Here is a 15,271-nt window from a genome sequence, read left to right on the forward strand (position 1 = left end):
ACATTGAGCTAAGGGGTTGCTAACTTCTCATATCCAAGATGCTGTATCTGATTTAGACTGACTGAAACGTGGCTTATTCCCCATCCTGGGTTTAACAAGTAGCACACACTGCTTATCTTGGTTAGTACAACATCCCTGGATTATTGGGAAGAACACCTGAAATTGTATGCGGAGTAGGCATACAATTCTCCACTTTAATTCCTCATTTGAATACTGTTGTTTTTTTCAAAACTTGTACTATTATGGATATTTATGTAGTTGAACATATTCAGTTACCTAATGATTACATCTGTTATTTCATGACATACCATTTTGATGTTGCACAGGTTATTGCCTCAAGTTTACATTTCATTATTCTAATTGTAATAAGGTTCTGTTTTAACTAAAGAGGTAAACAATACTACAGAATTAGATACTCTGTAAAGCATCTACAAACATTATTTAGATAGTTAAAATGTTGTCAATGGTTATTGATTGTATGGGTAAAACTAATTTGGCCCTTTAAATGTTTTATAGGTGAGCTACATAAAGAGTACATATTTGTGTCCTGATTGTGTGATTATCATTTTAAACACATATGAACAGAAAGTCAATGTTGACATGCAACTTTGAGCCAAAGATAAATGTAGTGGGTTATTGTTGTTTTGCAACTTTTGTAACCTATTAAAAATTTAATGAAGGGCAAACGTGTATGTATACTTTACAAAGTGCTTAGAAAGACATTATTTATTAAGTGACTCAAAAGATTTAAATAGCAACTGCAACTTTATAATGGTCTTCCAAATAGTATTTCAAGATCTGCTACATGGTATTTGTTAACAGTTTAACAGTTTATTACCATTAGCAGTTGCAACTTTATAGAAACCATCCAAAACAATGTTTATAAACAGTTTTCAAACCAACTATTAATAGTTAACAAAGTGTTATAAATATTTGGTCTATCTATCCAAGAGATATTTATATTGTATAATTTACTTTTTTTGTTTTTACAAAGGTTTACAAATTAGTTGGAAACCATTAATACTTAGTTTATGTATTTATACAAGACTGTATAAGTCTTGGTATTTGACTAATAAAATAACAATCTATAACATTACTTATAATGGGTAAAGTTAATTAGTTATCATTTCTTCATTGGTTATCAAGGAGTATTGACAAAAGTATAATTAACAGTCAGTTAACAAGTTATTAATGATGCCTATAATACAGTATTGCCAGCTTCAGAAAGATGATACCGACATGTAAAATTACCACATTTATGGGTAAGATGCATCCCTAAAAGAGGCGGTATTCATATGTGTGAAAAAATGTTATTCATCTCTGTATGATCTATGTACATTTGATTCAGTGGCTTTGTGCATTCTTTTTGAAAAGCAATCTGTCTTTATTACATTCACACACACAGTTTTATAGATATATTTTATATTTACTTGGCCTTCAGTTGATGAAGTGGACAAAAATATGTAATTTCTTCTACACTGAAGAGGTGGAGTGACCAGCACCCATATGATTCTCAGATCCTAACTTTGAGTGTTGAACAGTGGAGACTGCTGCCACTGAGAAGTGAGTGACCTGCAGTGGGTGAGGGGTTTGATTCTCTGCAAGTCAGCCTGTGAAAATCTGTCAGGCCTTGATTCCCTGCAGTGCGGGGGATGGTTTCTTCTAGCTGACGATGGTCGTTATGGTCGTGAGGACATTACACATTGGGCTTCAGGGTTGCTTACTTCTCATATCCTAGATGTTGTATCTGACTGAAACATGGCTTTTTCCTCTTTCCTGTGTTAAACAAGTGGATGTTGGGTAAGATAATGTTAAACTGTAAAGAGTAGAAATACAAGCAGAATTCCACATTTGTCGTCAATTGCACAATTGACTCACAAGCTATTCAAAAAGGAGTTAAACATGTTTTTCACATGAAGAAACATCTGCTGGGAAGTGACATAATAACCACATGTATGTAATATCACTGAAATAATTGAAAGGTAATTATTTATTAAGTGGCCCTCTAAAGCAGTAGTAGGGCATCTTGGCTCTCAGTGGCTCTGTTTGTCTGAATTTTTAACGAATAATGGCCATCAGAAACACATTAACATTAGTTAAACTTTAAGTGCTAAAGAGTTGTTTCAGTTGACAACACTGGAATGTAAAGACCTGTAAAGCTGAGTGTCAATGTAAACTTATTTTAGCAATCTCACATGCCTTCATGCACACCTCTCTGTGCCGCAGTGACAATGCTGTATACCAGCCCTGTATTTGCCAACTAATTTACAACTCTATGTATTTACCAGCTATAGTTATCAAAACAACCAAAAAATAGATATAACAATAATAAAAACTTAGTTCTGGGTTGCACAAACCTCTTTGAATGGGGTCAACAGAAGATAACTAGTGAAGGCCTATTCATAGATGTGTATCCTGCTGTGATGGTTTTGAGATGAGGTGTTGGTGGCTCATCACCATTTCAATGCCCATCAAAAAACACTAACATACCAGTTAAACTTTAAGTGCTAAAAAAGGTTTTAGTTCACAATACTGGAATTTAAAGTCCTGTAAAGCTGAGTGTCATTGTGAACTTATCAGATATTAATATATTATTTATTATGTGCCTTTCACTTCATGCACACTCTTTGTGCACTGTGACAATGCTGCATGCCAGTGTGTGTAGTATATGTTATAGACTGTAGTCATTAAAAACAAACATCTTTGAATGGGGTCTAGATTAGATAATGCTAAAATACACTTACAAACACAGGTGTTTCATCCATCACTAAAAACTATTCATTTTGAACACAATGGAACACATTTACAAAACAAGATATTTGGTGTTCAAATCCATTACCTATCATAATAGCATGAAAAGATTCAGAGAACCTTGAGAAATACATAAAAAGAGACAAGGCTAAAAACCAAATATGAATGGCCATGACCTTTGACCCATAAAGCTGCACTGCATTAAATACCAACATGACTGAAGGATATCACAAAATGAGCTCGGGGACACTAAAACCACTGACAGTGGACACATTTTATCATTGTATTTAAAAATGAAAATTAAGACTTAACTATGCAAAGTGAAAGCCAGATATCAACAAAATCCAGAAACACTGCCAACTTCCCGGACCTGAGCTCATCTGTCACGTCACAGTGAATACTAAGACAAGTTATAATTGTGTTCACATTATAGCCTTTATTTTAAATAGCTACAATGGCAACATTTCTGGTGCCAATTTACTAAACAATGAGAAGCTTTACTGAATAGATACATTTTGTATTAGATATTTTTCTCTTTACAAAATGCACCTTTCTATTTCTTTTTCATTAATCTATGGTGGAGTGTGAATATCACTCTGTCCTATCCAAAAGGGAACTTGTGTCATTATGTACCAGCCAACTTTGGGACCACCGTCGCTTTATTCTATATGTGTGGCCCTTTTTCTGTAATGTTGATCAACAAAGAAAATGCATTCTTATGCATATATACTGAAAGCAACACGCACATACATTGTAAAAGAGATCCTGTGCTTGTAATAACTCTTAATGGAATTTCCAGTAAAAGTCTGATAATAAATCTATTTTATGATTAATCAGCAAATACTGCTGACCTTTATATCGCTTTTGGTCCTTTCTGGGAAACCCTTCATTGTAAAGGTGAACATCTAAAGTAGGAATTCAGTATGTTTTTTCCATGGCCAAGGGATCAGCCAGTATGTGTGATATCTCTGATCTAGGTACTAGAAAGAAGTCTCAGACTTGTAATGTCATGAAGTATAAAGTCTGGAGCTGCTCCTTCTGCTCATCGAGAGCCTAATTTTGGGACCAACAGAATGTTTGTTATCCCTTAAAACCCAAATGAACTTTATTATATTGGTGTTGTCAGTTCTGTAACAGAAAATGTTCCCATATACTTATAACATTGTTCTGGCTGTTCTCAGTGTCATCTAGAAAATCTTTCACAATTTCATATCAATGGAGCAACTCTACACTTTATATCACATGACATCACAAGCACTCCAGTTTTTGGATATAGGGGAGAGTTGCCCATGTTTACTAATGTTTTTAGACTGCCTTAGATCATAGAAATAATATGTATGTATTTTAGAAATGGCATAATTTCCCATTAATACAGTATCAAGCCATAAAAAGATTAAGCCAGCCACTAAAGTTTTGACTTTATATTCTTTTACACAAACATACTAACAAATCATATTTGAAGAAAGAAATGTAACATTATTCAGATGAGATTTTTTTTTTTCACAAGTATTATTAAATATGTTTGTATGTGCTTTACATGGTTGAGTGTGAACGCGTCCTCCGTGCTATCTAAGAAGGAACTTGTGACATTATGTACCAGCCAACAGTGGACTCATGTCATTATATCCTACTCAAGGGTGGACCTTCTTCTGTAATGTGCACCAACAAACAAGTTGCATTTCTTTAAGTACAGACTGAGAAACACAAGTATATTGAAAACTTGATTGACATTCACTACTTGTGAAAAACTGGTCAGGTAAAGTATTTTGGAAATTGAACAATTTTAAAGGTCAAGTCAAAGTTTGATGTTACATAATTTTAATTTAAAACTCCTTTTTAGTTTTCTTACAAAAGGAAATGGAGTGTGTGGACATTTTTCTTTTTTAGAGTGCAAAGTTCAAAGAGTACAAACAGAAGTCGACTTATGAAGGCCCATTCATAGATGTGTATCCTGTTGTGATGGTTTTGAGATGAGTTGTTGGTGGCTCATCACCATTTCAATGCCCATCAAAAACACTAACATACCAGTTAAACTTTAAGTGCTAAAGAAAAGTTTCAGTTTACAATACTGGAATGTAAAGTCCTGTAAAGCTGAGTGTCATTGTGAACTTATCGTAACATTTATTATGTGCCTTTCACTTCACGCACACTCTCTGTGCACTGTGACAATGCTGCATGCCAGTGTGTGTAGTATGTGTTACAGACTGTAGTCATTAAAAAACAAACATCTTTGAATGGGTCTAGATTAGATAATGCTAAAATACACTAACAAACACAGGTGTTTCATCCATCACTGAAAACTATTGTGAACACAAAGGAATACATTACAAAAACAAGATATTTGCTGTTCAAATCCATTAACTATCTGCCATAATAGCATGAAAAGATTTAGAGAACCTGAGAAATCTCTGCATAAAAGGGACAAGGCTAAAAACCAAAAATGAATGGCCATGACCTTTGACCCATAAAGCTGCACTGCATTAAATACCAACATGATATCACAAAATGAGCTTGGGGACACTGAAAACCACTGACAGTGAACACAGTTCATCACTGCATCTATAAATGCAATTTACGACTCTACTATATGCTAAGTGAAAGCCAGATTCAACAAAATCCAGAAACGCCACTGACTTCTCTGGACCTGAGCTCAACTGTCATGTCACAGTTTGATTTCTTTCTTTTGGAAGCAAACAGCTTTTAAGGTCTAGTCACAGACTTGTGTTAAATCATTTTATAGTGATTAAGTAATTAAAATAAATATATTATTTATTAAAATAAGTAATTATATTGCTGATCATTTTATGTATAATGTTACTCGTTTATAGATTTATTTTTCTGAATTTTTGGTGATACATTGGTAGTTACAATTGGTCTGGTCTAAATATACATATATATATATATATATATATATACATATATAAAACAAAAGACAACAATAAAGTTATTAACAGTAAATAGTAAGATAAAACTGAATTCACAGGATTATGGGAGCCTTCTTTAAAAGATATACTTTGCTTTGGCAAGTATTATTTCTGTAATATTTATTATCAAAAAAATGTTGATATATTGCAAGCAATAAAGTTTACATACCCATTTTAAAGATACAAATGAAGTTTTAGTGAAAGAAGCACTCTATAGGGTGAGAGAACCAGGATAAACCAGTTTGACTGCAGTATATGGATGTCCCCCTTTGATAGGCAGGCGTGTCAAGGCTTCAGGTCCCCTCTTGGCAATTTCTTTAAAAAATTGTAAAAATCACATTTGCAGTAATATTGTGAAAGAAGACCTCAAAAGTAAATTTTCAATTCTAGTTTTGTATTTTTAAAATGACTGCTAATAAAGGTTCCCTCTTGGATAGTACACTTAGATAGTCCCCTATTATTCATGTTCGCATGTATGTGTGTGTGTGTGTGTGTGTGTGTGTGTGTGTGTGTGTGTGTGTGTGTGTGTGTGTGTGTGTGTGTGTGTGAAGATGAGGAGGAGCGTGCAGTAATGCTGTATCGAGAGAACCGTTGCATTGCAGTTAATAGGTGAGGAGTGATTTGTCTAAGTGTGTCAATGTGTGCTTAGCATGCACGAGCAGGCACACACTCACTGTGTGTGAAAGCGGGAGGAGGAAAGATGTTGGGCAATGTGCAGTCGATAAGATTGCTGCCACATTCCTCGCTCCCGTCTATTATTCACACCATACGATAGCTGTGAAAACACTGCTCATCCCCCCTGATCCCAGACCCTGCAGCCCTGAGATTGTAATGTCCACATGATGACTGGCAGAAGCCAGACACTGCGACTCAGCCTGTCCTTCAGTGCTTTGATTAGATATGTACAGTCCATTTTCTACCAATCATTTCAGTCACTCAGAGTGGCATGGACTGACACTACTGGTGTCAACACTGGATCATTTTATTAGTGGAATCAAAGCGGCATGGGTGGGTAGTAAAGCATCGCAAGCACATGAGGAAAAAAATGTAGGTTTGTCTTTTTTTTAAGGAACAAGAACTCCTTGTGTTCATTTTTCAAACTTAACTTCTACCCTTAACTTGTGTATATATACATATATATATATATATATATATATATATATGTAGGGCTTTTTTGAGCCAGTAGTCTACTTTTTACTTCCCTACATTTGCCATGATCTGCTGTAAATTTGGGGATTGAGTGTAGAGGGGAGAGCGCACGAGGAGCACCTCTACTGCAGATGCCAAGTTGCCACCTGCCTGAAAGAAAAAGAAGCACCACCTGTCTTTTGACCACATTGCGGTGATGACAAAGCAAAACCCAGAACAAGAGGCAGCTTCCAGCAACAATCCCTGACCACATGCTATACATGGCATGGCCATACTTTTCACACTAAAATCTAAGAGACAACAGTTACATGATGGAGTGTTTGCTATACTCGAACCTCTGCAAGCGTTTAGCTTTTTGGAATTGTGGTAGCCTGTATTATTCTTTTTCCATCAAATAAATAACAACAAATAAACAAACTTAAATAATAGGCCTGCATAAAAGGGAATAAACTTATTCCTGACATTCTTTGGTGACATTTCTTTTCTTTTGCTTTTGTAAACATCTTCTAATTTTTCACTCAGATATGTGTATAAATGGTTTGTCAGTTATTTGTACAGAGCGTCTTCATGGCAAACACAAAGACGGCGTTGTATATGGTCAATACGTCGGCATCAGTGCAGGCTCACTGTTGGAGGGTTTTATAACCCACTTAAACTCTTCACTAATTGGTTTGGGATAGCACTTAAAGTGGTGGACCCTCCACATGAACGCAGAAACTGAGTGGAAGTGGGTAGGAAGAAAGTGTAAGGGTTGGTTTGGGAAAAGTAGTAGCCAGGAATGGTCTGAAAACAAAATAAGTCAAGCAATTTTCCTCTGGACCAGACCATTGCACCACCCAGAACTTGGAACTTCTTTTTTTCCTCCTTTCCACTATATATTCAACAGCATCATCAAGTCGGGTTTTGACATGCATTACAAACGAATCACCAGTACTGTTTATAGGAGATAATAATCCCAAATGTCATACAGAAAACCACCTCCACCACTACTACTTCATCATTGCCATCTCACACAGGACAAAGTGTCAAGGTTACTATACAGGGGCAACACATATTGATAAAGTGTAACAGCTAACTCACCCATGGTGTTAACTATAAACTAACACAAAAATGACAATAAGAAGCATAAACCACAAACACAGACACATTCTTAACACTGACAAAAAATGACATTTGTATCACGGAACAACAAATTAACTGCAAACTACAGAGTAATCAGTTTGGGACTGGCCATGATGAGAAGTGTGGGCGGTGCTTCAAAATCAACTAAGACACACATTCACCTGCATCTCAACACATTTACATGTCTCAAAGCTAACAAGTGTGAAGAAAATTAACCTGTACCTCACCAACATAGGTTTTATAATGCATGACACAGGTAAACTCAATGAACGCCAACATGGTATATTAACTGTTGAAATAAATCACCTGCATGATCTGTCCACGTTACTCTCTCCTCCTCTTCATGTGGTGCAGACTGTTGATACTGTAATAACTGCTTGTTGGAAACGTGTTGCAGTATTAGCTTGAGTACTTTTCTTCTTATTGTCTCTGACCTTCCCTGCTTCACCTTTAATTTTTAGCTCCTTTATTCATCTAATTTGTATTTGCATTGTAATAACTCTGCTCCACCTGTCTTGATTTCATTTATTTCTGGTTGACCTCTGACATCACATGATGGACAGATCCACTTTAAGGGGTGTGGGGAGGTGCCAAAGGCAGATGCATACGGCAGGTACTACTGGCACATAAGAACCAAACTTTTGCATTAGTGCCCTCTGTTGTCTGTCAGTACAGATAATTTAAATGGTGCTGTTATAAAAATAAAAAAGTGATTCTGTGATTATCCTGAACGTCCAGATGGCCTAGTGGTAGCTGACTGGTAAGGGTGCTACAGATCTTTCACTGCACCTGGTGTTCTGCTGCTTCGCCTGTGCCCAAGGTATGCTCTGCGCTCCAAGAGCATGGTGAAATTAATTACTGTAAAGTAGATAGCCTGTATTCCAATAGTGCTCTGAATAAATTGTCCAGCTTCAAGAAACAAACAAACAAAAATAAAACAATTTTTGGTGGCAGATGTTTTGATTGTGGCAGGCTACCACAAATAAATGAATGTGTGGGGAATCCCTGATTTTATTTATCATGTGTAATGTTAATCTTTGATGAAGGTAAGAGGGGTAGAGAAGAGGAGATGGACACTGCTCACATCTCACATGCATAGGCTATTCTTATTTGTTTGATTAGCCTACATCCATCCATCCATCCATCCATCCATCCATCCATCCATCCATCCATTTTCTTCTGCTTATCTGGGGCCGGGTCACGGGGGCAAGAGTTGGAGCAGAACATTCCAGATGTCCCTCTCCCCAACGCTTTCCAGCTTGTCCTGGGGGACCCCAAGGCATTCCCAGGCCAGATGAGATGTGTTATCCCTCCAGCGTGTTCTGTGTCTGCCCCGGGGCCTCCTAAGCAGTAGGACGTGCCCGGAACACTTCCAACGGGAGGCGCCCAGGAGGCATCCTAATCAGATGCCTGAACCACCTTCACTGGCCTACATGCTCTACTTTATTAAAGTTTAATCAACAAGTGCTGTTTTTTCATTATTTTGCACTGTCCTGCAAACCCTAAAACATGTTAATCAGAATAAGAATTAAGAAATACTTTGTTAATACTCACGGGGAAACTGTAGTTTGTTACAGTCTACAAAACAGAAAGTAACTTGTACTTTGAGTAATTTTTAACCAGATACTTTTTTTTTTATACTTTTACTTGAGTCAGTTTCACAAATGGTAATTTTTACTTTTGAGTCATTTGTACTTTTACATGATTATAGATTTTCAGTAGTCTATACCCATCACTGCTAAATGATAAGAAACACGAAAAACACCAAAATTCTTAAAAGAACTCTGTATGATATTCTCAGTATATCTGTGATTCAGAGGATGCCTCTCAACACGGGGGTGGTCATGCCAATGGTTAGCAGCTAACAGTGCCAAAGATTGGAGGGTGGGCGCTATATGCATTTGCACTGCCACCGTCCCAGTATCACATGTAACCGGTATATGAGACGAACAGCAACTACTGAGGATGAGAAATGAAAGTCAACTTGGAAGTGCTTAAGACTGAAATTCTTTGATCAGTCTCTCAAGGCTTGCTCCAAAACAGAGTATCCCCTGATACCCCCATATTAAAATGCCCACCTTACAGCAGAAATAAACAGCCTGGTGCAGGAAAGTTTTGGTCTCTATAGCTATTTGCACCATTAATGAAATCTGTACAAGAAATCATTATATACCTAACTTCATTTTGTTTAAGCCAAGGTTATGTATATTAAGGGGTGGGACAGCGTAAGTGACAGGCTGTCTACATGATAGACATCGCTACAGTAAGATCTATCCCTCGCTCCTCCACAGCCCCACCCTCTTGGCCAAATTTGGACACTTCAGGTTCCAAAAAACAAGATGGAAATGGGTGAAATGTCAAACAAGAGACTTCAAAACAGTAGTCCACAAACCACTGGGTGATGCCATGATGGTTATGTCCATTATTTATACAGTTTTTGGTATGAGTGCAGTGCAGAGCAACAGCAATTAGCTCGCCAGTAGGATACACATACCAGACTCAGAGGCACTAAAATGTTTGTGCAGCAAGACCATCTACCACAACAAAAAACAGAAGCTCAGATCACAACACATACAAAAGGAGCATGAATATCCATAGTGCCCCTTTTGAATATCACCACAGTATCATCCAAATCACCAAGGCTGGATTTAAAAAAAAACCAAAAACAATCCTACAACCACATATTTTTTCTCTGCACAGTATCTAACTTTCCGAAAGTTTAAAGGCCAGAGAATTGTTTTCAACTCCAACAGCCTTTCAGGGGATGTCATCTAGCCCAGAACACCAAAACCAAGATACACTGCAAAAACGGTATTTTTTTATAGCCAGCAGAGGTTGCCTCAGATTTGTACATAACATTTTTGTTGAGGCTTTTAAAGCCACGATGAATAAATGATGCTCTGCTTTTGAAGTTCACTCCAGTAGATGGTTTGGTAAATGGAGACCAAGTTTTAACAACTCTCATTAGAAAAGCTCTTTAAAAGAAATAGATAGCAATGTTAGTCACAGTTAACGCTGCCTGGTGTCACGTCATCCATCATTCACTGCCTGCACGATGGGAAACGTGTATAGGCGAGAGCGGGGGAGACAAAACACCATGACAGCGTTGTCGTTTTTTTTGTCACTGAGGAGTGGGATGCTGAGACGTACGGCAGGGGGAGAACGAGAAGCCAACTCATAAAATTTTCAGATATGACAATACTAAACCTCTTCGGGCTCTGAGAGGGTGAGTGTGTGCATGCATGTGTATGTTAGTGTGTAGCTGTGCATGTGTATTAAAATCAGAATGTCTGGAAAGCCTTGTCTATTTAAAGCCCTCTGCTCCAGAGGTACACAAGTGCTGATGCAGCTCTTTTGCCTGTTTGCTCTCTCTAACCCCCCACCACTTCACTCCTATTCATTCCATCTCTGTCTGTGTTCCAAGGATCAAAGTGGCTTGATATCATTCATGAACTCAGGCATCCTCTTTGCTCCTGTTTAAACAAAGGATTTCTCCTCAGAAATGCAGCAACAAAATGTCCAACAGGGAAGCCGTTCATGAAAGAGATGAAAAATTGATCTTGTTTTCATGTCATTCGACTTAGTTTTTCTGCCACTGCATGTGCAATTTTATTCGTGAAATATAGATAACTTCTAAAAGTGTTCAATCCATTAAAAGACACATGCTTGGTTGCATGATTGTATGAGTAGCAGACATGATGTCTTTATGTGCAGCCCTCAGTCTTGCCTTAGTAAGGGTTTCCTTCACATTCATTTATTTGTGGTGGGCTTGCCATAATTAAACCATCTGCTGCCACAAATAGATTTTCTAGCACTATTGAAACATATATACTGTACCGTGTACATAGGTACTGCAATGCAATTTTGGAGTGCCAAGCATACTATTGTCACTGAAGAAGCAGTAGAATACCAGGCACAGTGAAAATGAAACTAAACCTTTCATTGTGCTGGGTCTCAACATTTGCTTTCACACACTCTACACTCTGCTTCTCCTCTTATCCATCGTTCTGATCAGCTTTGACCGGATCAACTGAAAAATGATCCATGCCATGACTTAAATTGCTGCTGAGGGATAAAAATACCTTACACGTTCTCATCCCAAGTCTCACATATTGCTGCTACCATGTCTACATATAACCTTCTAGGTATTATTTTGCATCTGCTCTTTTTGTTCCGGAATGCCACTACCTTGATGTCAACAGAAGCACAAAGTAGGATTATGCTGCACGTGGTTATGTTTGGGCAACAAAAGCACATGGCAACCAATTGATTATTATGATTTAGAGAGAAAGGGCACAAGTGTAGAAAACAAACATCACTTTCAGACATGAAGCAAACACCAGACTCCCGCATGAAAGTCCGGGGCTGGATCCATACAGCCAAGTCTATAGGGACCTTCATGCTCCTTATACATTCTTACCGGCAGCGTTTCAAGCTGACACTGTCCAGCAGTGTATCCCGCTGCTGGCAGGTGCTGCCAGTGGCGTAAAATAACACTGAACTGTTCTTTGCCAATGCTGTCAAGTGGCGTAAGCTGCAGATACGGCACTTGTTGTTTTTTTGTTCGTCTGGATCTTATGCCCAAAGCATTGCAAAAGTGGCAATATTTGACAACTTCGGAACAAGAATGGGCTGAAATAATTCATGATGAGTTTGGCCTGTGCTGTGTTCACAGCCCTGCGAAATCCTCTGAATTTAGAGATGAGGCACACACATACACACACGTTATCAGCTACAGCCATGCACAGATTCTGATTCTGTCGAAAGCACTGCTTAGTAAAATTGAACATAATGCTTGTAGTGGTCCTGCTGGAGTAGTTGAACCAAGCAATGACCCTAGGAAAGTACTACTAATGAACTGCGCTTATCCTTCGGTCTAACCATCCATCATGCATCCATACATTTACAGTATCTCCCTGTACATCCATACATTTATCTGCTACTACATCCATGAGTACATCCATCTGCTTACCTATGAGGATAAGCATGCAGACCAGTAGTGCTATAAGTGCCCCAGGACTGAGAGCAGCACTCATTACATAGGCTGTGGCATTGCAGGACTGGATGGCACCCTCTGTGAAAAGGGGAAAGAAAGCATTTACTGTACAGCTTTAACACCAGTTATGAGTCATTTCAGTGGACAAGGATTAAGCACTGTTTAATCAACAGAAAAAAAACTGCTTTTAATTATGCATATATTATATATTCACCACGTTGAGGGCGATTTGTCTGCAGATTTGTCTGCTTTGGTTTATTTTTCACAAGCTGATAATAACTGTTTGCTGACCAAAACCAATGGCATATACAGTAGATGACCTCATGAGCACTGCTGATGCAGAAGGTGACAGTGATGTTAATGTTTATAATAGCGCAGTTCCTACAGTAGCTCTCACCTGTGTCGCAGCCGCAGACATGAATGGTCAGTGTGCCTGTGGAGCTGAGGGAGGGAGGCCCGCTGTCAACCACCAGGATGGGCAGGAAGTACACATTCTGCTCATGGCGGTTAAAGCCTGACCGCTGGGTCCGGATGCCAGCTGTGTTGTCTGGGTGGGCGGTGTGAGTGTGTTGGAAAAGGGCAGGATGGGGGTCAGAGAGACAAGGTAAAGCAGAGAATTACACATGAGAAACTTAATATTTGAAGAACAAAACCACTTTAGTCTGCTCTCTGATGTCTGTTTTTTTAGCAGGCTGCAGTGGGATTGATGAAACTCCATCCAGTGAGTGCTTTCATTACAGTTCTTTTTTTATGTCTCCTTTGAACTCAACACTGCACTGAGCAAAGCACAAAGAAACGGGAGTGTTGATCATGCAGGCCTATTTGACATTACTAAAATGTCAGGACAAATCATAGTTTTCAAGACTTGACACTTGGCAATGTAAGATGTTTGCTATTTGATTCAAAATAAAATGAAAATAACTTTTTGAAGAAATGGTCTAGTGAACAGAAAAAGTCAGAAAAACACCAGTCTCGTTATGCATAGTCTGAATATATCATCTGCTATAATAAATGGTTCAAGGACTCCAGAAAAGAGGTGTTGGGATTGTAGCTTTAACTGAATGATTTCACCGGGAAAGAGAACTGCTTTTGTTCTAAAAATGTATGCTATCACATTGGGGTTTTTGTTGTTGTTGTTGTTTTTTTCAAGCAAACAAAAACAGTAGAGAAAATGAGTGAGAGAGCTACTATTTGAAATTAAACTTCACCGGTGTGCATATATGAGCTCTCTCCCGGAGACATGGATAAATGTAATGCAGAATACGGGAGGAGGCTTTGACAAATAGACTCAGAGAAGCTTGGCGGGTAGACTTGTGGATACCAAGCAATCCATCTCCCAGAACATATATCACAGTTATCCATGTCGCCCTAGAGCTCCTCTGGCACATGTAGCACAATCTTCATATTACTGTTTATGTACGGGAATGTTACGCCCCTGAATTTGTCCTTTTGACTTTTACACAGCATTCTCCTCCACAGCTGTCTGCTTTAGAAAAAGATTCTCTTTGAGACATATGAAGATAATAGACTGAGGCATCTTGTGTAACTTTGAAACAAAACAAACTTTAAAACTTGTTTATGCAGCTCTGTAAAATCGTACTTATCCACCTTATTCCAAACCCCCATGACACTCTGCACGAATTATGGGCGCTACTTCCAATCCGGGACTGGGGTTGTCCAATAGTAACGGTATGCTAATGGTATGCTAATGATATGCTAATACTCTTTCCTTGAGCAATTGGGAAATAAAACATGAGACACACACTGCCTGTTAGACGTCAAATGGGATAATGTGATCAAATATCTGCCATTTCTAAAACTGTAGTCTAAAAGCATTGGTTTTGTACATTTTTAACCAAGTCCCTTAGGGATTAGCTTGCATGCTGTTACCATTAAATTTAACATTTGCAAATTCCAAGTACATATAACTTACAGTTTTGCATGTATTTGGTGATTTGGTCTAGATCAATTTATTTTTAAATTTAATTTCCTATATGCACACATTTTTATGGTAATTCACCCAACAACTGTTGGGATAAGTGGTGGTGTCTATGTGATACACAGGTTTGGCCAGATAACCACTAAGAAAGATCCAGGATTCCCACACCAAATTAAAAATGCGCAAGGATGCATAATATAGTTTTGTAACAGAACTTTCACTCCAGCCATTTTCTTTTCTCAAATACAGGGTCGAGAACTGAAAGCAAACCAAAAAATAACAAGTTTTTCTCCTGAATGGAACTAGTTAAAGAACCAGAGCTCAACAGTGTCACTACTATAAACTAAATTAGACCTGAACAATATTTTTCTTTTCTTTTGTGGACAGTCT

The 15,271-nt window shown here is 38.0% G+C and overlaps 1 protein-coding gene across 1 annotated transcript in view; it reads right to left on the bottom strand.

The window, feature by feature from the left end:
* Positions 1–15,271, bottom strand: part of cdh22 (cadherin 22) — a 315,121-nt gene that overhangs the window by 11,898 nt on the left and 287,952 nt on the right. Inside the window, exons 15-16 of the mRNA XM_042495051.2 lie at positions 13,340–13,489; positions 12,919–13,020 (exon numbers count right to left, since the gene is read on the bottom strand). Of these exons, the coding sequence (XP_042350985.2) occupies positions 12,919–13,020; positions 13,340–13,489 (252 nt within the window). The remainder of the gene's footprint in view (positions 1–12,918; positions 13,021–13,339; positions 13,490–15,271) is intronic.

Source organism: Plectropomus leopardus, chromosome 2 (assembly GCF_026936395.1).
Source record: "Plectropomus leopardus strain MGB_pleo_1.0 chromosome 2, ASM2693639v1, whole genome shotgun sequence".
In the NCBI taxonomy this organism is placed as follows: domain Eukaryota; kingdom Metazoa; phylum Chordata; class Actinopteri; order Perciformes; family Serranidae; genus Plectropomus; species Plectropomus leopardus.